This window comes from Schistocerca serialis, chromosome 10, assembly GCF_023864345.2.
Source record: "Schistocerca serialis cubense isolate TAMUIC-IGC-003099 chromosome 10, iqSchSeri2.2, whole genome shotgun sequence".
In the NCBI taxonomy this organism is placed as follows: Eukaryota; Metazoa; Arthropoda; class Insecta; order Orthoptera; family Acrididae; genus Schistocerca; species Schistocerca serialis.
In genome coordinates, this window is record NC_064647.1 from 228,404,212 (window position 1) to 228,428,912 (window position 24,701).

A 24,701-nucleotide genomic window follows, 5' to 3' on the forward strand; every position below is an offset into this window, starting at 1 on the left:
AAATAAGCCGAAACTGGTCATAATACTGAAATGTTATTGTGATCTTGACTGTAGATTTAACCAAAATAAGTGACTATCACGATATTTATATGATTTTGTGATTATTCAAGTACCTTTGTTATCTGTGAGTGCAGGCTTTCACGACAAATTTCATATATGAAGTCTCCACGGGTTGTCAGCCGAGTAGCATCGTCGTCCCATAGCAACGTTTCAATGGAATGCGTCTCCATCATCTTCAGGCCTGAAGATGATGGAGACGCATTCCATCGAAACATTGCTACGAGATGACGACGCTACTCGGCTGACAACCCATGGAGACTTCATATACGCCTTAATGTGTTTCAGCCTCAGCCATCCCCAGAATCATCAGATAAACAGAGCAGATGAGAAGTAATATTTCTACCATTAAAACAATAATACATTTATAGAACAAAATAAAGACATACCACATTTAAAAACCTTGATACACTGTATCTCCTCAATTTACCTGTACATTTGGACCATGACATGCTGTTTTGCGAGGCAGCCTACCTAACTACCTCATATTACAATCTGTGCATCATGTGGTGTTAAATCCAACTGGACTTGTCAACCGAAACTCAAATTGCAATAAGCATTCAATGAGTATGTGCCAAGCAAGATCGTAAGAGACGGAAAAGAGCGACCGTGATGCAACAACCGAGTTAGAAAACTGCTACAGAAGCAAAGGGAACTTCACAGCAATCATTAACACAGGCAAAGCCTTGCAGACAAACAAAAATTACATGAAGCAAAATGTAGTGTGAGGAGGGCTACGCGAGAGGCATTCAACGAATTTGAAAGTAAAGTTCTATGTACTGACTTGGCAGAAAATCCTAATAAATTTTGGTCTCATGTCAAAGCGGTAGGTGGATCAAAACAAAATATCCAGACGTGACAAAATGATAGATATCGAAATAGATGACAGAGGGATAGAAAAACAATTAAAATCGCTCAAAAGAGGAAAGGCTGCTGGACCTGATGGAATACCAGTTTGATTTTACATAGAGTGTGCGAAGAAACTTGCCCCCCTTCATGCAGCGGTGTACCACAGGTCTCTACAAGAGTGTAGTGTTCCAAAAGATTGGAAAAAGGCACCGGTCATTCCCATTTTACAAGAACGGACGTCAAACAGCTGTGCAGAACTATAGACTTATATCTCTAACGTCGATCAGTTATCAAATTTTGGAACACGTATTATGTTCGAGTATAATAACTTTTCTGGAGACTGGTAATTGGCATGGGTTTCGAAAAACATGATTGTGTGAAACCCAGCCTCAGAGGGTCATAGACAAGAGGTTCCCAGGTAGATGCCATGTTTCTTGACTTCCGCAAGGCATTTGATACAGTTCCCCACAGACACTTAATGAACAAAGTATGAGCATATGGACTATCAGAACAATTGTGTGGTTGGATTGAAGAGTTCCTAGATAACAGAAAACAGCATGTCATTCTCAATGGAGAGAAGTCTTCCAAAGTAAGAGTGATTTCAGGTGTGCCGCAGGGGAGTGTCGTAGGACCATTGCTATTCACAATATATATAAATGACCTTGCGGATAACATCGTAAGTTCACTGAGCCTTTTTGCAGATGATGCTGTAGTATATCGAGACGTTGTAACAATGGAAAATTGTACTGAAATGCAGGAGGCTCTGCAATGAATTGATGCATGGTGCAGGGAATGGCAATTGAATCTCAATGTAGATAAGTGTAATGTGCTGTGAATACATAGAAAGAAAGGTCCTTTATCATTTAGCTAAAATATAGCAGGTCAGCAACTGGAAGCAGTTAATTCCATAAATTATCTGGAAGTAGGCATTAGGAGTGACTTAAAATGAAATGACCTTATAAAATTAATCGTCGGTAAAGCAGATGCCAGACTGAGATTCATTGGAAGAATTCTAAGGAAACGCAGTCCGAAAACATAGGAAATAGGTTACAGTACAATTGTTCACCCACTGCTTGAATACTGCTCACCAGCGTGGGATCCGTACCAGATAGGGTTGATAGAAGAGATAGAGAAGATCCAACGGAGAGCAGCGCGCTTAGTTACAGGATCATTTAGTAATCGCGAAAGTGTTACAGAAATAATAAACTCCAGTGGAAGACTCTGCAAGAGAGATGCTCAGCAGCTCAGTAAGAGCTTTTGTTGAAGTTTCAAGAACATACCTTCACCGAGGAGTCAAGCAGCATATTGCTCCCTCCTATGTATATCTCGCGAAGAGACCATGAGGATAAAATCAGATAAATTAGAGCCGACACAGAGGCATACCGACAATCTTTCTCTCCACGAACAATACGAGACTGAAATAGAAGGGAGAACCGATAGAGGTACTCAAGGTACCCTCCGCCACACACCGTCAAGTGGCTTGCGGAGTATGGCAATAAATGTAGAAATTAACGTCCACAAATTTAGCACACAAACGTTTCAAAAATTAATGAATTGGAATGGTCACACTATATTCACCAGTGATAATGTGTCATCAATTCGTATGATGATTTCATGTCCTTTATAGACAACTGATGCTTGCACTTTGCGGTATCTTGTAAAGCAGTTGAAAAAGTTTTGTTTCGATTTTTTTCTACAAACCGCTCCTGTAGTATACAACATTTATACAGATATTATATAATGAAACTTTACCGATGACAGTATGGAGCACCAGTGGTAGACAAGAAAATAATGAAGAAATACTTTGCATCAACTATCTCCTGCAAGATCTCTTCTGTGAGTCTTCCCTATACTATTTATATTTTCTTCATGAGTCCTAAATGATAAATACAAGGTGTTTCTTTTATACGGGTTTTCTTATTTAGCAGTATGACCAGCTAAGAATCGATCAGATTCAGCTATCAGTTCTAAACACATCATAAAATTACCTGTCCTTAAAGAACCAGTCTGAACTTCATCTCCATAAAGCGGCAATGCCCTAGAAGAAAGTTTTCCCACTATAGCCAACACCCTCTGAAGTACATTTCACCAATACCTTACTACTTCTTGCAACTGAGTAATAAATTGTTTATCAACACAACATACAGTATTTCTCCTTTCTTTGGAACTTAACACAATCATGATGTGCACAGGAATTTCTATGCGCAATTACCCTTTGATTAGTGTGTTTCCAACCACTAAGGCCACTTGTACCAAATTGGGATTAAATCCCAAACAGTTTACATGGTGCACAGTAAAGGGACCCCAGACTGGAAGAGTAAATCAAGTAATCATGTTGCACCACATCTCCATTCAACAATTTTCTTTCAAACAAATTCTTGGAAATAAATCTTCATTTATCACGATATATTTGTTCCGGCTTTGCGAAATCAAAGTTTCTATTCTTATTAATTCTGTTTTGTACTATGTAATCTTGTGGTTCTTTTCTTCCCAAAAGAAGGGCTCTTCATAAATTGTAAACACCCCTAGACTTAATTCTGGTTCACTTGCTGCGGAATTTTTCATATGTTGGTTATCAACATTAATGTTGAGCTTTTCATCCACAACTGCCGTGCACTGAGTATCATTTCTAGGTTTCAAGATGTCAGGAAAGGAAGAGCTCGAAGGAAGGACTTGCAGCTACAGAATCTAGTCCTTTGTTAACGAAAATTGTGTTTACCACTGGTATTTGATCTAACACTTCCTTTTCCCTCCTCCCTTTTTGCTCAACTAATTTCCTATAACCTGTGCAAATGAGACATTTCCAACAGTATATATTCACGTTTACTTTATACCAGAACTTCACCAAATTAATAAAACAGGAGGAAATACATACAAACAATAATAAAGATACCAAGCTACATCAAAGCTTCTGTTTCCGCATCTGATGCATCCTTGCCACAAAAAAAAAACATTGCAGAGGCAGCATTGACAGTTGCATAATGCACACACCTCCATCCGTCTTCCTACGATTTCCCTTTCACTAATAAGAATTTCCACAACCATTACTGCTCTTCCCCTTTTTTTCTGGCACACACAATTTTTCTTGCTAGAAAAATTGATGCCCTAAGCCTGGACCCATGCGTAAATACAAAGAGAAGTATGAAACATGTGTCCACAACTGAAGACAATTTGTTCTACGGAAGGTGTTTAAAAGTGACAAAAAAATTAAAAAATAAATAAATATATAAATAATAAAATACAAATTAAAAAATAAATAAAATAAAAATAAAAAATGCTTGTACTTAAAATATATCTGCCCAATAAAACTGTGTGTCCACTACCGTAGACTCCATCCACGCGTGTCATGACTGTGGTGAGTTGTGAAAATCGCTAGTTGGCATTTACCTCTACTTTAGGACAAACTAAAAGACCTACTACAAGGACACAGGGTATTCACTGGCTGATGATAGTGTAGCAGATGAGAACTGGGAGGTTCTGCCACAACCCTTTCATGTATGATTTTATTTTAAATTAAATACAATTTCATGAATGATTAATTTTAACAAATAATAGTTACAAGTAATCAGAAATCATTTATTGATAATTCTTAGGTGATTATATCAAATTGTATGATGTCGACTATAGTGGAAACAATGCAACAATGGAGTACTTTCATAAAGATGGCTACATAAATTTTTGGGTGTGAACATTTTCAAAACAACCAGGGCACAAACTTTCTTTGCATTTAATACATACGTATTTTGTTTTCCTTTTGCAAATTTAATAAGGACAGAAATTTGCATTTTTGACATCTGTCAGTTTTGGCCAATGGTTCCCTGCACGATGATAATTTCATCTGGTGTTCTGGTTACTGGGCGTCATTTTACTTCAGATATGGTTTCTGGGCGTCATTTTACTTTAGGCAGAGTTAGGCCTGGCCTGCTTCCTTATACACTGCTTCCATCGTGTGAGCCAATATTTCTTAGTGCTCTTGCTAATGACAATTTGAAATCAAAAAGAGTCAAAGTATGTTTCTTTGCCCTGTGTACGAACCAGCAATTTACTACACACATATCACGAAAATGAAAAAATGATCGCAAGGTACCAACCATTTGTCACGGTAGTGGCGTGCGTACCATGCCAAACATTGGTCCATTAGATCAACGACACCCGTGTGTGCACTGTAGTATGTAGGTGGAAAATGTGAATAGCTTTATTTTCTTTCGTGCTCCATTACGTTATAGTGTTCTGGGGTTCACTATCTACTGCTGAACCAGCATGAACAAGAGAGCTGTCAAGCCAGTGTGCAACTGTAACATTGTTTTCATTGCTACTGCTGAAAATGTCATGCAGCCTTTTTTCTTCAATCCCTTCTCCAGAAGAAACCCAGATCGAGCTCCTAAGAACCTATTCCTCGGCGCATTCCTGTGTATATTTCACATTTCTTCAGTTCCTCGAATAGAGGAACACTAGTGAACAAATTATCGAAAAACATTTTACTGTTTTTGTGTTATATGTCATCGCAGAATCTCAGGATGACACCTACACGGGCACTTAACGCATTCAATATTTCTCTTCCACCACTACCTCCCTGGTGGACGTCAAATCTGTGCATATCTCCTGAGCTATCTGCAGGAATCCACACCTTTTACATTTCTTTGCTGCCTGTTGCTTCAGTGTCATTTGACACTTAACAGGTATAATTTGCTCATCAACAGACCCAATTTTCTTCTCGATCAGCTGCTTGCAGAAATGATTTCCGAAGTGAATCTAAAACTGGGAGAATCTTGTACAGCCGATCAGTGCTCGTTCACTGTTATCGGCAAAATGAAGAAGTCTCACATGGCTACTTCAAATCAACTGACTGGCGTACAATTTTAGCCTCCTGTGGCATAACCTCCCGGTCCTCAGTTGCTTCACTATCATCACCCAATGAACAGTCTGAGCATTCTGGTAGGTCTTGAAGCATGTCTCGAAGTGGAGTCGAGTGCTAACTAGCAATTCACCACAATACAACACACATGCACAGAGTCCAACGCAGTGGACATTTAAAGAAGTTCATTCTCTGCAATAATATGATGTTGCAAAGCACGCAAATATATTGTAAAATATAGTTTTCTTACCACCTTTAAATGCCTTCTGTACGACGAGTTGACTTCAAACGTGAACGCATGCGAAGACTTCTTCCCAGGCACCGTCTCTCTGACAGGGGCCAGTTCTCAGACCAACAAAAGCCCAAGTACTAACACCACTGGCTGCTCATTAACACAAGTGAGTAGCTAATGTTCGCCCAAAAGGACAGAGGCATTGGAAAGAGCAATAACAGGAGCGTATTAAACAGTAAAGTTGGCATCCACTGAAGTGGATACTAAGTGTGAGAGGACTAATGAGCTTCCAACATTTCTGTAAAAGCATTTGAAATAATTATATGAAATAGAGAATAAGTAAAGAAAGGGATGGGATGGGTGGAAATTTGTGGCTTCCAGCATCAAAACCAGATTTAACACTTCTCAGGAACAGCTGCCCCAACCACTTCATCAACTGGACACAGTCCATGACCGACTCAAACTTTCAATTTGTCGCACACTGAGATGCAACATCCCTCATCCATTAACCCTCTACTCGCAAATGATCGATTCCCGTTACGAGTTCGTACAACATTACTGTGTCCGCACTGAAATAAATGTCAAGGAACCACATATATATTTAAGCAGTGTGTGTTCTCTCGGGCATATCTGACAGAACAGACACCACTCGTGATGACATGGCTGTGCATCCATCTAAACATGATTGTGTTTGCAAATATGATCCCAATACAATACCTAATGTTCCAGACAAGTAACTCAAAATTATCACAAGAAATGCACAAATGAAAGCTGAGTTAATAGGATACCTTTAGAATTTCTTCCTTATCAGTGTGAGGTGGTAACCGGGCAAGAAACAGAGTTGCGCGGGGATTGCCAACTACCCGAGCATTGGGGTGGTACTCAGCCTCCATGGCACGTGCAATGCCCCGGTCGTGTGGTTCCGTGTCTGTGCCATCTATGCTGCCGACAGCCAGTGGGTTGTAGAATTTCCAAGCATATGGAGACCATCGTTCAGCTTCCTGCAACAGTAAGGAGAAAAACTTGAGGCTAAAGTTTGATATCTCTTCATTTTTCACACCACAACAAAACTGAATTAAAATCACAGACAGTACACCACTACAAATTACAGACTTTATTAGGGTTGCTAAAGTGCGCGTCATATATCTTGGCGGCCGAGTTTAGGTTCGTTCTGCGCATCTGACGTCACAAAACACAGTCATCCAATGAACAGAGAACGACGTTGCCAGATCTCGACAGCAGTGCAGAGCACGGACGAGTGTCTTCAATTTTAGAAACATTCAGTCATAAATAAAGTAATAGAACAAAAGCAATGTCTTGATAGCAGACTTTCTTTTACAGAAAGTTTGGAAAAAGCATTCTTTACACCAATTGCTTCATATTCTATTAATTAATTAAACCAAACAAGCAATAAGACTCCTAATTCAGGCGATAGCAAGGAAAGGTGTTTGTTTCAATCTCCCGAACTGCTTTTCCGCAATAAAGAACAGCGGTAATTGTTTATTTCCTATTGTACTTCGACGAAGCGTGAGTAATTCATAGTCATACCAACAGTGTTTATAAGTAGTTGCGTGAGGTGTTAGACTCCATATGGAGTTATACTGTTCGTTTAGCTGAGGTAGCGGAACGGTTAAGGTGTTCGGCTGCCAAGTGAAAGGTTATGAGTTCAAACCTTGTGCAGTGCTTGATATTTTTTTTATTTAAAAACAATATTGGAGTGCCTTACTTCACGAATTTTATTCGTTTGAATGAAATTTCTAGTGCTTTGCCTTTTCATTAACTTTTTCGCTGCTGCAGACACGTGCTCCCCGCATTCCGCGCTGTGCGCGATTTTGTCATCACTGCACTTCTTGCCTGTGCAGACACATGGTGTTCCCACTGCTTTGACACACTTATCATTCGATTTCACAAAAACTATTTGGCCAAAAAATTTGATTTTTACACGTCTTCTTGCCTGATACCTTCCCCCCATAAATGACTTAATTTTGTTTTGATGTGCAGCATTAAATGTAGTAAACCATTGCACGAAATTTTGAAGAGTTTGCGGAGGTAAAAGTCCATAGCGTATACTTTCCGTATGGTCGATTTTAGTTGCCACAATGTTGAGAATGAAATGTGTACAAGATACCTAAATTTCATATAATATTTACTGTATAACAATATCTCATTTAATTTAAGTACCACATAGGTCGTATGTAATATTGAGAAACATTCCGTCTTTCGCGACTGTAATAAAAGTTTTATAGACACACGGCGCGTTTGGCTTTATTTTAAAGCACTTCCATCGGTGAAAGGTATGGCACATACACAATGGTATTCATGTTCTATTTCTTGTTTTTGTTCCACAGTCGCAGTTTTACCAATGGTATTGAAATATATCCCTCTTCTGCAACTGTAATAAGCGACTTATTTAGACCAGACGCGTTTCTCTCTTTTGAAGCATCATAAGAGGACTGTATTTTGTGTCCTCCATTGCCAAGTCACCTTTCGTAGTTTTGTGCTGCGGTAGCACAATATTCAACGTTTGTGTTGGCTCATCAGTGTTTTAGTAAATAAATGCTGTTTGTGTGTGCCACACACAAAATTATATTTGACATAGCTCTGAGCACTTCACTGACAGACGGTATATTCAAGTCCTAATGTTTTTGTAAGTCCACAGTTTTGTTTAATGTATTTTGTCTACTTCCTTTTGATTGATTGAAGTGCTTTAAAATAAAGCCAAACGTGCCCAGTGTAAGTAAAACTTTTGTTACAGTCGCGAAAGGTGGAATATTTCTCAATATTACATACGACACTTATGTGGTACTTAAATTAAATGAAATATATAGGTATCTTGTCCACATTTCATTCTCAACATTGTGGCAACTAAAATCGACCATACGGAAAATATACTCTATGGACTTTTACCTCTGCAAACTCTTCAAAATTTCGTGCAAAGGTTTACTATATTTAATGCTGCATAAGAACTGCGTTGAACATCGAAACAAAATTAAGTCATTTATGGGGGGAAGGTATCAGTCAAGAAGATAGGTAAGAATCTCATTTTTGAGCCAAATAGTTTTTGTGGAATCGAATGATAAAGAGTGTCAAAGCAGTCGGAACACAATGTGTCTGCACAGGCGAGCAGTGCAGTGACAAAATCGCCCACAGCGCGGAATGCAGGGAGCACGTCTTTGTAGCAGCGAAAGGGTTAATGCGGCCGTGGTGGGTTTACTTCATGAACTGCGCGCTCCCCCCTACACGTAAGCTTGTGAACTATGCTATACTATGGCGCTGCTTCTATTGGCGCATGCGTCGTGTGCAACTGGCAACGCAGCAATCTCCAGCGTCTGGGCGGGCATGCGCAAGCCGCCAAGATAAAAGAATTGAACTATAGTTGTGATGGTTTATCATGTGAAATTACTCTAAATGTCTTATCTGAAAACTACCTTGGGCAGTTAATCACAGAACCGAATCATGAGGGTACCAACTTTGATCTCTTTGTTACAAAAATGTCCAAATTTTTTAACTAACATAGAGAAAAGAATCTGTGATCGTAAGGTCATTATAACAGTATTGACCACGGTTGTCAATAGAAATGTAAAGATGAAGGAAGATATGATGGTTTGTAGAGTACGGATGTAGATGTGAAACTTCTAAAACATCTTATCAAGAAGCACAATGTCATATTTTAGCAGATACGCCATAGTTGTTTTCGCTTCATATCAATAGATCTCAGACATCAAGGAAGCCATCGAAATCAGAATTTGTGTTAAAAAGTTTTTTTAATTCACATAAGGTATGTGTATGTTCATGGGTTTGATAGATAAGACTACAGAGGGGTGATGATGATGATGATGATGATGATGATGATGATGATCATATCAAACCCATGAACATACACATACCGTATGTGAATTAAAAAAACTTTTTAACACACAATAGATAGTTAAGACTACAGAGGGGTATGCAACATATTATACAATGTGATGGCAACAATGACACTGTCAGCATTACATCACTGTTGGCACTTCTGTAATTTCTGTTCGGAGGAAGCATTTAGCTCTGTTAATTTCTACCATCTCTGAGACAGTCAGTAGTTCTCATAGTGAATACAATAGTGGAAATTATCAAATGCCTGGAGTTTTTCTGACAGGAAAAGTTCAGCTAGAATATTTCATACAACAAAATCATCACAATACCGTTTCTCATTGTATCTTAACAGCTAATTATGAGCAAGGGGCAAGTACCAGGATGCTTTGAAGTGACATTCATAGAGTTCCAGTGTCTTCAGTAAAAATAAAACATAGGTTACTGATATGGATTTGCCAGTTCTACAGCATGCTCTTAATTAAGGATATCAGCATATCACACTGACGATTATGATTTGATAAACACACACACACACACACACACACACACACACACACACACATTATACCAAGTGGTGAAAATTATGAAGAAATCTTGGAAAATCCCAATTACATCAACCTAATTGAAGACATAAAAAAGGTAAAATTAGTTGAAAACAAAAATATACATATGCAGAAAACATTAACCTATGTTATTGAAGACCATCACTTGTAATGACATCCTCAATGCCAACCAGCATCTTCCACGTTTCTAGCATGACACAGACATACTGAAACTTTGGATCAAGGCAATCACATAGATGCTGTATTTCTTGATTTCCGAAAAGCAATTGACTCAGTACCACACCTACGCTTATTGTTAAAAGGACAATCATATGGGATATCAAGTGACTATTTGGTAGGGAGGACGTAACATGTTATCTTGGATGGAGAGTAGCCGGATGTAGAAGTAACGTCGGGCGTGCCACAGAGGAATGTGTTTGGACCCTTGCTCTTCATGTTGTATATTAATGACCTTGCAGACAATATTAATACTACAATCAGGCTTTTTGCAGATGATACAGTTATCTATAATAAGTACTATACAAATAAAGCTACATACATATTCAGTTGGATCTCAATGAAATTTTGAAGTGGTGCAGGGACTGGCATCTTGCTTTAAATGTTCGGAAATGTAAAACTGTTCACTTCACAAAACAAAAAAACATAGTATCCTAAGACTATAATATCAATGAATTGCTGTTGGAACCGGCCAACTAATACAAATATCTGGTTGTAACACTTTGTAGGGATATGAAATGGAATGGAATGACCACACAGGTTCAGTCGTGGTATAGCAAGTGGCAGACTTCAGTTTACTACTAGAATACTAAGAAATGCAATCACTCTACAAGGGAGATTGCTTACAAAAATCACTTGTGTGGTTGATTCTAGAATATTGCTCAAATGTGTGGGTCCTGTACCAGATAGGACTAACAGGGGATGTTGAACATATACAGAGAAGGGCAGCACGAATGGTCACGTTTGTTTAACCTGTGGGAGAGTGTCGCAAAGAAACTGAAGGAACTGAACTGGAAGGCTCTTGAAGATAGACATAAACTATCCCAAGAAAGTCTATTAACAAAGTTTCAAGAACCGGTTTTAAATGATTACTCTACGAATATACCTCAGCCCCCTACGTACTGCTCACATAGGGACCATGAAGATAAGATTAGAATAATTACTGCCTGCTCAAAGGCATTCAAACAATCATTCGTCCCGCACTCCAAGTGTGAATGGAATAGGAAGAAAACCAAATAACTAGTACAATGGGATGTACTCTCTGCCTTGCACCTCTTGGAGGTTTGCAGAGTATACGTGTAGATGTACATGTAAACAATTTCCTCTTCTGCCATACAACAGCAGCATTTTTATTTTTCTAAGAAGGTCATTCTTAACATGTTTTAAACCACAAGATAATGCAATTTATAGAAGTAGCTTTTGTGTCCTTCATATAGTCACTGATCATGTGTAAATACCTCACTAGAATAACAGGTTTAACAATAGCAAACTTTTTTTTTGCAAATAATGAAAATGATCAAATGATGAGTTATAAAACAAACTGTTTCACAAATATGTTATGCTAATGGAAAATGGAGTGTGAAAACAACAGGTTAAATCAAGGATAGATAAGGATGCTACCTGCTGATGAATTATCAGTGACAAATAAGAACATTTAAAGTATCAAAAATGGAGCTACAGATGGAATAAAATAACTCAAATTTATAAATAATGGAAGAAGATGAGAGAACAACTCACCTTATAGCTGAGGCGCTGAGTGATTTGTAAGCACACAAACAAGAAAATGTCGAAGCTTTTCGATGAAATTGTTCTTTAGTGCTAACTAGTATCCACATGTCCTGGCCGACTATGTTGTACCGGCACTGCAGAAAGTTGAACTACACCCGCCAGTGCAATGTATCCACGAATGTGCACACTTATATTTATTCTTCATTGGTTAAAGCAAGAAAATCAAACAGAAATATGAAGGACACTTGGAACTATATTCAATACGAACAAGTTAAAACGAGATTGTATATTCCAACTGCAGCAAAATGTGACACTTCAGACACAGGCAAGAAAACATGAATTTCTCCTTATCATCAAGACAAGAATAAAAATGAAACTTCTTCATCCATCACGTGGACTGATATGTTGCCTGACCAGTCATGGCCCATATGTTTTGTATCTTTACAAAATCAAGACAAATGAATGATAGTTGCACCTGTGGCATTTTGGGCAGTCCGGAGAACAGGTCGTGGGACTGCCTGGTCTACCAAAATGCAGCAAATAATCGTGGTCAGGTATTGGGTACAATGGATCCCAAACAAGCACTCATTCCTGAGTCATTGTGGCTCATCTCAGATGATACTACAGCTGCAGAATCAAAAATGGCTGAGAAAGTCCTTCATGAGGCATTCAGCCTCATGTCAGCTTGCTCCCATATTGGTAAGACAACATTCTGCATTGGTGGAGAGTAGGCAACTGAGGTCAGTGACCAATGAATGAAACAGTCTTCAAGACTTACAGATGGGCTGTTGCAAATGCATGTTGATTTTACAATGTTACAGTGAATCATGGAATCTATTGTCATAGTGGAAATGCTGGTGATGTTCTGCCATATACCCATGGAATTCAGCAGACTAAAACTGTCAATTGGGATAGTTTGAAGGTAGCTCCAGTAGTGGGAACAACCATCTACAATTTAGATGTACCCTAAATGAGTGAACAAAACAGATGTTTACTGATTTTACTCATAGAATGTGTAGTACCAACAGTAGTATTAGTAGTTGGGTAATCTCTCTCTCTTTTTTTTTTTTTTGTGCAAGTACCAGGTATGGGAAGTAAGTTCATATGTAACTGCACACTAAGACCATCGTCCAATAAGAGTAGCAGATTTTCGGAAGAGGCTATATGTGCCAGGTTTCCCACAGATACAGTTCTGCTGTGGTTACGGACAACATGTGCATCACAGTGTGGGAATGAAATGGCGTGGCAACTGTACATGTACTTCAGAATATGCGAGACAATATGATTCCCGTGCACACAATACCTAAATTGCAAACAGACCCAAAATGAGGTTCTTGAGGTATATGGACCAAATGCAGTGTCGTATCCAGCCACAGAGAAATAGTGTCAACAACTTGACCAAGACTGCACCAGATGTGGGTAGTAATCTGTAACTTACTTTTTGAAGTCCCCCCATATAAATAATCATTACCTACACTTTTAATTATAAACAACAATTAGTATTCAAGATCAAAGGCTGTTACTATGCAGAATAAATAAACATATAAATGCACTGTAAGTGGCTCCAAAGGAGGACAGCATCTGTAAGCTTAGCAATGTTTTCAGTGTCTCATCAATGCAGTGATTGGTTGTTTTAAAAGAGGGAGGAGAGGGAGGGGGGGGGGGAGGAGAGAGAGACCAAACTGCAAGGTCATCGGTCCCTTGTTCCCGGTAAAATAAGGAGGGGGGAGGGGGAGGGGGGGAGAGAGACCAAACTGCGAGGTTATCGGTACCTTGTTGCCGGTAAAATAATTACGCAAGGGAAAGGAGATGCACAGCACAATAAGAGGAGAAAGGAAGAACCAGAAGAACAACCAACACTACTATGAACAAAACAGCAAAAGAAAACCACAGAGAAAAGTAAGAAACAGGTAGAAGGGGTAAAAACAAGAGAGCAGATGACCATGGCTGGCCAACCACGAGAATAAAAAGGAAAAGTCAGCCACTCTGCGACACATTAAAACATCCACCCAAAAGCATTAGAGTGCAGAACACAAAGGGACAAAGGAAATGTGCTAAAACTTACATAGAATGATAAAACCCACTGTCATGTATAAAACGTGAAACTAAATTAGCCGATGAGGCATTGTCAGCTAAAATTAATGGCAATGAGTCCAGTAACTGAAGAATCTGTCGCAGGGCAGCCAAAGAACAACAGCTCACCAAGATATGGGCCACTGCCAGGCGGGCACTGCACCGACACTGAGGTGGGTCATCACGGCACAGGAGGGAGCCGTGTGTCGTCCAAGTGTGGTCAATGCGGAGCTGGCAGAGAACCACAGAGTCCTTGCGAGAGGCCCGCATGGAGGACTGCCACACATTCGTAAGCTCCTTAATGGCACACAGTTTGTTGTGTGTGATGAGGTTATGACATTTCATCGCCCAAAGCCGCAAAACCTGGCAGCATAGTACTGAACGCAGCTCAGTTGCAGAGAAGGCAATCTCCATAAGCGGTTTCCACATAGCCTGTTTTGCCGGCCTGTTGGCAAGTTCATTGCCTGGGATTCCAATGTGACCTGGGGTCCATACAAAAAAAAAAAAAAAAAAAAATGGTTCAAATGGCTCTGAGCACTATGGGATTTAACATCTGTGGTCATCAGTCCCCTAGAACTTAGAACTACTTAAACCTAACTAACCTAAGGACATCACACACATCCATGCCCGAGGCAGGATTCGAACCTGCGACCGTTGTGGTCGTGCGGTTCCAGACTGAAGCGCCTAGAACCGCTCGGCCACCAGCGGCCAGCTGGGGTCCATACAAACACCATTGAATGAATGGACCGTTCCAGGGCATAGATGGACTCCTGGATGGTAGCTACCAAAGGATGACGAGGGTAGCACTGGTCAATAGCTTATAGGCTGCACAGGGAGTCAGTACACAGAAGAAACGACTCCCCAGGGCATGAACGGATGTGCTTATGAACATGAGATATAGCCATCAGCTCGGCAGTGAAAACACTGCAGCGATCAGGCAAAGAATGCTGTTCAATTTGTCCTCCATGGACATATGCGAAGCCAATGTGAGCATCAGTCATCAAGCCATCCGTGTAAACCACTTTGTGGCCTCGGTACATGTCAAGAATCTAGCCGAAGTGGCAGCGGAGAGCCGCGGAGTTAACTGAGTCTTTAGGGCCATGTGTAAGGTCCAGGCGAAGCCGTGGCCTAAATATATACCATGGAGGTCTACATGAATGGACCCCAAGTATAGGTGGTAAAGGCAAGGACTCCAGTTCAGAAACAAGGGACCGGACACAAACTGCAATCGGAAGCCCTGACCTGGGCTGCCGACGGGAGATGAGCCGCCGTGGGTGGGAAAATGAGACGCGAATTTGGACGCGCAGGAGAACTACGAACAAGTGCAATGTAACTGGCCAGCAGTTGTGCACACCTAACCTGCAATGGAGGGATTCTGGCCTCTACGAGGACACTGGTCACCGGACTCGTCCTACAAGCTCCTGTCACCAGGTGAATGCCACAGTGGTGCACTGGGTCGAGTAAACGCAACACAGAGTGGGCCGCCGAGCCATAAACGAGACTCACAGAGCTATCTGCACCCCAGTTGGCGTTGCTCAGGTGACGGAGGGCATTTAGGTGCTGCCAGCACTCCCACTTAAGCTGACGGAGGTGAGGAAGCCTAGTCAATCGGGCATTGAAAACCAGTCCTAAGAATCGATATATCTCCACTACAGTGAGTGGATCATCATTAAGGTAAAGTTCCGGTTCTGGATGAACGGTACGATGCCGACAGAAGTGCATAACACATGACTTTGCGACCGAAAACTGGAAACTGTGGGCTAGAGCTAATGACTGCGCGTTGTGGATGGCTCCCTGTAGGCACCGCTCAGCAACACCAGTACTGGTGGAGCAGTATGAAATGCAGAAGTCGTCTGCGTACAGAGAAGGTGAGACGGACAGCCCTACAGCTGTTGCGTACTAAAAGCTGAGTACTAAAAGCATGTTACCAACAGATAAGTAGGTTTGTCAGCTTCATATGTAGTAGCTCCCTGCAACAGGGCATTTTTCCAGATAGACTAAAATACATCATCGTTAAACCATTGCATAAAAAAGGAGATAGGTCTTATGCTAACAACTACCGCCCAATCTCAATTCTGACAGCTATATCCAAAATTCTTGAAAAAGTAATGTATTCAAGAGTAACTTCACGTATTTGTAAAAATGAAGTATTAACAAAAGTCAATTTGGTTTTCAGAAAGGCTTTTCCACAGAAAATGGTATATATGCTTTTTCTGATCAAATATTAAATCCTCTGAATAACCGAACATCACCCATTGGGATATTTTGTGATCTCTCAAAGGCTTTTGACTGTGTGAATCATGAAATTCTTCTAGATAAGTTTAAGTATTGGGGTTTGAGTGGGATGGTGCAAAAATGGTTTAATTCATATTTACCTGGAATAATGAAGAAGATTGAAATTAAGAGTACAGGTAGTCTGCAAAAATCAGCAGAGCCCTATACTGGAAAGGTATCAAGAGTGGTGTCCCACAGGGTTCAGTGTTGGGTCCCTTATTGTCCTTAATATATATTAATGACTTGCCACTCCTTATTCATGAAGATGCAAAGCTATTTCCTTTTTCTGATGATATAAGTTTAGTAATCACACCCAACATGCACGAATTAGTTGAGAAAATTGTAAATAATTTCTTTCAGAAAATTCTTAAGTGGTTCTCTGCAAATGGACTCTCACTAATTTTTGAGAAAACACGGTATATACAAATGACATAACACCATTGACAAATAGAGACTTTGAACAGTAGTCTGTTGCTAAGGCAGAATATTCAAAATTTCTGGGTGTGGGCACTGATGAGAAACTGAACTGGAAGAAATACATTGGTCATCAGCTGAAACAGTTATGTTTAGCTGATTATGGATCAGGGTTACTGCAAAATTTGGTGATAAGCATATCATTAAATTAGCCTACGACACCTATTTTCATTCACTGCTTTTGTATGGCATATTTTGGGGTAATTCATCATTAAGAGAAAAAGTGTTGAGAGTAATAGCTGGAGCCCATCCAAGATCACCTTGGGAGCTCAGCATATTGACAGTACCTTCGCAATACATATTCACACTTATGAAATTTGTTGTTAATAGCCCATTCCAATTAAAAAATAATAGGGAAGCACATAGCTACAATACTAAAAGAAAGAATGATCTTCACAGTTTTGGGTTAAATCTGACTTTGGCACAGAATGGGGTAGTTATGCTGCCACAAAAATCTTTGGACATTTGCCAAATAGAAACTGACAGATAGGCAACCAATATTTAAAAACAAATTAAAAGAATTTCTGAATGACAAATCCTTCTAGATGAATTTTTGGATATGAAGTAGTAGGTGTGTGTGTGTGTGTGTGTGTGTGTGTGTGTGTGTGTGTGTGTGTGTGTCATTTGCTGTACAGCTACTGCACCAAAGAGCGGCACGTGTATGGTCCTTAGCTAACATTTTCCAGTCTCATTTATCTGCCTCTCTTTCCGTATGCTGAACTCCTACACACCATGTTTTCTCAGAACTCTGTAACATGATTGTTTATCTCTCTCCTAAGTTCTTTTGACAAACTTCATAAAAATACATATGAGTTTGTAGTTACTGGCACAAGTTCCTGACTTCCTACACTGCACGTTTTATGAGATATACAATCTAACGATATTAAGCTTGTGTGTGTGTGTGTGTGTGTGTGTGTGTGTGTGTGTGTGTGTGTGTGTGTGATTAAATATCAGGCTACGAATTTTTGGGGTGATCACCATAACTCTCCAAGTTCAAGCTCATGATATATTATGTAACCCCATCTGAAATCTAATCTGCTTATTGGAAACATGGCAAGTAATTTATGGAGAACTTGGGTGCACTGCACAGTGGAAGAGTACAGGCTACTGATTGATTTAATGCCAGATTATATAAAATTGTAACAGTATGATTCTATAAGGGCATGTGTGTTTCAATAATCTAATACATTTTAAACTTCTGATATCCTTAAATTTTGGACCTACTGTATACATGTAAAATGTGGGTAACCTGTGTACATTTAATTAATGTATTACTTACATTTTCCTCGAAACTACAAATATATACCCCCAAATTATTGCAGACAATGAGGGAAGTAGCAAGCTATTAACATGGGCACTGCCGTTGAAATCTTAGAAGTGTATTTCCTCCAATAAAGATTAGCTGGTTAAAGAGATTATTCACCAGACAGACATACAAAAACATAGGCCTAATAAATTACCGTGTCACCTCTCCTTATCAAGCTACTCAGATCTTTGAAACATTTTTACATTCATGATGATTATGATTATATAATAAATAAATCTAATGACAAACAACCAGATGTTGGCTCACCGCTAGTTTAGACTTGTCTCTCGAAATCACTCTTTTGTGTCCTTCTGCAGGCCGTGAACATTCGCCTTCAGACCTAAAACATGGTTAAAGGGCATGGAGTTCTTACATGAAGACATGTCAATGTCCAGCAACAATTTAAGTAAACAAATTATACTCTTACTCTCTTTTCCGGTACTCTCTGCTGTATTTTTCACTTGAGATCTCTCTTTCACGCTTTCCTTTCCGAATGTGTACGCTACTCTCCATCCTATATTACTTAACAGTAGCAAAAATATTTAGTCACATCTAAACACATTGTACGCTATGCAACACATTACACTCTTGCCGCAATATTTTGGTTTTTTGGAAATACATGTGCAGGCGCATATCGATATTTTGCGAACAAATCGATTATGGCTACCAAATCGAAACACCAGCATTGCAATTTTCAAAATATTCATACCGTTCTCTGGCCCGTTGCTCTGTTTTGAAAAATTGGTTATTATTCTATTACGTTTAAACTGCCCTAGAAATATGAGCTGCTGTGACATCTTTCCACAAACCAACGTCTCGTTCTGCTAATCATCTCGTTCACCCAAGATGAATTAACAAATCACTCAATATTAATTTGTTTATTTCCTCAGGAAGCTATGATGCACCTTCAGTGCTTTAAGCTCACTACCCCTTTCTTTGATCAAATCAACAGTGAGGCCCTAGATTTGGTCAGATATTCGACGACATTTGACAAAGTTCCGATTACACCATCAAATATTTTTGACAAAGAAATTTGATAGTGTAATACCGGCCTTATGTAATGGTGGTTTTGTCACGATGTATGTTTGCTACTACATCGGTCCTTATGTGATTTTGCCTGGCTCTAAAATTTTGGTTTTCCCTGTTAATGTGTATTAACAGGATCCCGTACCAGTGTTCGTAATGCTTTCTTGACAAGAGCCATTATTGTCAGTTTTAATGTTCTGACATGCATACAGTTTTTTTTTTTTTTTTTTTTTTTTTCATTTATTGAGTATCGATTCCCTCTGAAGGGGGCGGGCTGGCAGCAGCTTAGTACGTCGCTCTTCAGCCTATAGAATTTGTTTTAAAAAGATGGAGATAATAAATAATAAAAGTTGGCGATAAAATCGGTGACTTAAAGGTAAAATGTAGGAAAATTGTGGAACTTAACATAAAACAAAGGGTAGATGATGCTAATAAAATACACAGGAAGCAGGAAAATAATAGACAGACAACTAAAAAACACGGCGAGAGTCTGGTTTCAGTTCGCAACACTTTGGAAAGACGCACAACACTGAACACTCACTTAAATACTGCACTAAAAAAGTGGCACAAATATGACATACCACAGCCGAGAGCAGGTGGGGGGAAACTGGAGAGGCGATGGGAAAATAAAAAAGGGAGGAAGAAGAGGAAAAGCGAAGGGGGGGGGGGGGGGGGAGGGAAAGGAGCCAATGGAGGATGAGGTCCAAGAAGAGGGGTGGGGGGTGCTGAGCAGACGCGACAGGGAGTGGGGAAGGCAAGGGAGGGGAATACAAAAGGATTCGGGGGGGGAGGGGGAGAAGGGTGGTAGGGAGAGGTTAGGTGGGAAGAAAACACAGGATGGAATGGGGGGCGGGGAAGAGGGGGCCCAGGGAAAGGACGGAGGAAAGGAGGGGGGGTGAGGATCAGAGTTGATCGGGGGGGGGGGGGGGGCGGGAGATAAATGGAGGGAGAGAGGACGTCATCCAGGAGGGGGAGTTGACGGGAAAGGAGATGAAGGGTGTAGAGATGGAGGGTAGGGGGGACACAGCAGTGAAGACGTGGCAGGGGGCATGGATGCGAGAGGAGAGGAGAGGTTCAACCAGGGGGTGAGGGGGATCAAGGCGGTGGGAGGTGTAGAATATGCGGATATGTTCAAGGAATAGGAGCAATGGGGGAAAGGAATGGGGGTTTAGAGGATGCGTGTGGGGGTTGGGAGGTGTATACGGAAGGCGTGCGGACTGCATGACGCTCAAGGATCTGGAGGAACTTATAGAATATGGGGAGGGGGGGGGGGGGCAGATATCCAGGCGGGACTGGCATAACAGAGGATGGGACGGATTAAGGATTTGTAGGTGTGGAGGATGGTAGAGGGGTGCAACCCCCATGTCCGGCTAGAGAGGAGTCGGAGGCGGTTGTGGGCTTTTGATTGGATGGAGTGGAGATGAGGGATCCAGGTGAGGTGACGGTCAATGGTGCGGCCAAGGTAGGTGAGGGTTGGGTGAGGTGGACAGGACGGGCGCAGATGGTAAGGGAGAAATCCAGGGCCGGAAGGAGCGAGTGGTACGACCTACGATGCTCGCCTGGGTCTGATACCTTTTGTGGGCTTCACTAATATAGTAATGTGATTTTTTATATTTTGGCTGTATATGTCACTGGGCGTAAGTTTCTCGGCGTAAGTGCCACCTGCCAAAAAAGGCATTATTTGTACCAATGCTCCCACACTGTTATAACAAGAGTGTCAATTTCCTTCCTTTTTTATTGTTATTCTACCTAAGGACGTTATTAGTATTGATAATTTACACGTTGCCTTTGTATGCCAATTGGCACATGTTTCTCGGCATGAGCGCCACCTGCCCTGTTTTCAGAGTAACTACGCTTGCCGATTACACTCAGTCGGTTGTGAGTGCTGCAAGATCCATGAGCTATTTTATATTTACGTGACAAACCCTAATTCTAGCGCTATATTTTATTTTTGACACATGGATCTATGCCAACAATTGTAAAAACGGCGATGTAAATTTGTAAGTACCAGTTGTCATTATCACACTTCTGTAATACAAGAGTTGTCTAATTTGTGTTAAAATTTATTCTTGGCTTCAATCTTTTATAATGTAAGCTATGATGATCATTATCCTTAGGCTATCTTCCGAAGAAGACAAATTTATATTTGTCGAAACCTAGGTAAAGAATTTCTTTATCCATTGCAACTGGTCGGCTGTTTATAATTTTATAATTGTAGATTTAATATCACCAGATTCAACACATTGTAAAATATCATCAACTCCAGAATCCACTATAATGAAGATCGTGTTTTCCAAATTGGTACTTCTTCCTGCACATCCTTCATTCTAATTTCTGATTGTCCAATCTTTTTTCTTTCGTTCAGAATTTGGTTCTTCAGTTGTTGTATTAAAAGTCGTCGTGTCATCAATATTCGTTAACAGTTGCCATATGCACTTTTAATAGATTTCCTGCTTGCTAGTTCTCTGTTTTTCTACTTCAAGGCTCATCTTATTGTTTTAGTAATAGTATCGGAGACATTTTATCTTATTTTTAGTTTCCACCAAGTCAAACTAATACTTAGCGTCAGTGCACCATAGACATATTTCAAACTTTTATTCAAATAATAAATAAAAAAATCTAAATATAAATAAAAATTTGAAGTAATCTTTAACTGCCTTGTCGTCTGATAAACAGTGTAAGTACACAAGAGATTTCCACCAAAGCTGGGAAACAATGCATTATAACTACATCCAAGTTGAACACTTTTTGAATGCACAAAAATGCATGCGTGCTCGCACTGTTGGAAATAGCGCAAGCGAACAGATAAAAAAGGCATTGTGTTGACCACCTTTATATCCTTCTTCTCTATGCTTGTCGTACTCGAAACTCTGTCGATCATAAGTAAATACTACTGGTACTACAAACCACTGATATTCTGACAACGGATTCCCATTACTTGTGTAGTAATTATAGAGAACTATCTGAACAAGATGAAGGAAAGGCAGAAGAATTTAAAGTGCACATCACTGTGAAGGACAACGCACAGCTGCTATTGTTTCGCGCACTTCCTGTCCACCTTACAATACATTGAGCAAAGATAGCAAGACAGTGGATGTATCAAACCCGTTTCTGCAAGCTAAAGGGCATCATCCTTGGTCATTCTGAAGAAGTCTTCAGATGGTTCATGTTTGTATTGTGGCATTGGGGCAACAGTAAACCCACAAACTGTAGAGGATTCCAGGAGGTACTGACAGTCTGACTGGGACAGGGCAGATGCTTTCCGAAAATAGATTTGAGAGAGGCGTATATACAGTTACCACTGGGCGAACATTCCAAGCAATACTTTGCGATAAACACTCACTTAGGTTTGTTCCAGTTTCAAAGATCACCGTTTGGAAGTACTTCAGCTCCTGTAATTTTTCAGCGGTTCCTGGAACAGTTAACAGCGAAAGTCCCTACTTTTGCTACCTATCTGGATGATATTGTTGTCGCAGGTCGAATGCCTGCAGAAAATTTAGCAAATTTAGACTGTTTGTGTCAAGTTCTTTCTGCATCTGGTTTAAAATGCAACAAAGGAAAGTGACCCTTTTTCCATGTAGAACTGAAGTATTTAGGTCACGTAGTACATGTACAGTGTATGCATCCAATGCTTTGCACTCGGTCCAAAGAATGCCAGAACGCATTTCAGCTATTGAAAGAGGCACTGTTAAGTCGTAGATGTTTGATTCACGCTGACCTTGCTAAGCCTGCCGTGTTGGCCTTGTAAGCATCTTCTTTTGGAATTGGAGCGGTGGTCTTCCGTAAGATTGGTATTCTGATAGACCTATTGCTTTTACCTCGAAATCTCTTAACGAAGTGCAGGGTAACTACAGTCAGAATGAAAAAAAAGGCACTGACCATTATCTATGGTGTTACAAAATTCCACCAGTATTTGTACTGTCGGAAGTTCTATATGCTGACAGACCATCGACCTTCAACGACGTCGATCAATACTGCCAACCCTGTCCCACCTTGGACAATGTGAAAGTTGCAACGTTGGGCTCTGATATTGTCTAATTACCAGTATGAGTTGTTGTACAGGCCCACTGCCCAACATTCTAACGTTGACGTGTAGTCTCGATTACCGGTCAGTAATGAGACAGAGGTTGATTCGTCTGAGAAATCATGTTTTCATATCGATTCTCAGGATATCGAATGACTTCAAAATTTTCCTCTCAACTTTTGGCGTGTTGCTGCAGCAGTTGCTTCTGATGCAGCTGTGCGTCACTGGTGGCCAGATAGGTTGAAAGAAATTCCCCACCCAGTGGCGTGACATTGTTTTATTTCGTCACAAAGATCAGGTGTTCTGCTTTTAAATAGTGAGACCGATGATGCATGTGTTATGATTCCTCAGTTTCTACAGCAGGCAGTTCTGTCTTTATTTCACCAAGATCACTGGGACATAGTTCGCACAAAGCAACTTGCCCACCATCATTTTACTTGGCAGGGCATGGACGCTCAGTTTGAGCAAATGACCACTCATTCCAAAGTTTGTGCAGAAAATCGGTCAGCTCCCCTGCAATGCTTTTTTGAGTGGCCATGACTGTCATTCATATTGATTTCATGGATCCATTCTGGAACATTCGACTGTCGTTAGTGTAGATGCTTACAGTAAGTTTGCTTTAGTTGTCCCCTTGACATCCACCACTGCTGGAAGTACAGTTTCAGCTTTGTCTTCTATTATTTGCTAACAAGGGTACTTCCCCATCACCCCCCCCCCCCCCCCCCCCCCCGGTCAGATTTAATTATAAGTTGGCACAGTGGATAGGCCTTGAAAAACTGAACACAGATCAATCGAGAAAATGGAAGAAGTTGTGTGGAACTATGAAAAAAATAAGCAAAATATACAAACTGAGTAGTCCATGTGCAAGATAGGCAATATCTAGGGCAATGTCAGCTCAGGAACACCGTGGTCCCATGGTTAGTGTTGAGTAGCTGTGGAATGAGAGGTCCTTGGTTCAAGTCTTCCCTCGAGCCAAAAGTTTAATTTTTTATTTTCAGTTTATGTGACAAACTCTTATGTTTTCATCACTTTTTTTGGAGTGATTATCACATCCACAAGAAAACCTAAATCGTCAAGGTAGAAGAATCTTTTTACCCATTCGCCAAGTGTACAAGTTAGGTGGGTCGACAACATATTCCTGTCATGTGACGCACATGCCGTCACCAGTGTCGTATAGAATATATCAGACATGTTTTCCTGTGGAGGAATCGGTTGACCTATGACCTTGCAAGCAAATGTTTTAGGTTCCCATTGGAGAAGCACGTCCTTTCGTCTACTAATCACACGGTTTTGCGGTGCGGTCACAAAACACAGACACAAAACGTATTACAGTGAACAGAGACGCCAATGAATGAACAGACAGATCATAACTTTGTGAAAATAAAGAAAGT

General features: G+C 40.4%; 1 protein-coding gene across 1 annotated transcript in view; it reads right to left on the bottom strand.

Moving 5' to 3' along the window:
* The window catches only part of LOC126425023 (U11/U12 small nuclear ribonucleoprotein 35 kDa protein-like), a 54,376-nt gene extending 35,403 nt beyond the window's left edge, over window positions 1-18,973 (bottom strand). Inside the window, exons 1-3 of the mRNA XM_050087932.1 lie at window positions 18,688-18,973; window positions 18,528-18,600; window positions 6,782-6,994 (exon numbers count right to left, since the gene is read on the bottom strand). Coding sequence (XP_049943889.1) covers window positions 6,782-6,994; window positions 18,528-18,600; window positions 18,688-18,773 — 372 coding nt within the window. The 5' untranslated portion in view covers window positions 18,774-18,973. The remainder of the gene's footprint in view (window positions 1-6,781; window positions 6,995-18,527; window positions 18,601-18,687) is intronic.
* Between the last annotated feature and the right edge of the window lie 5,728 nt (window positions 18,974-24,701).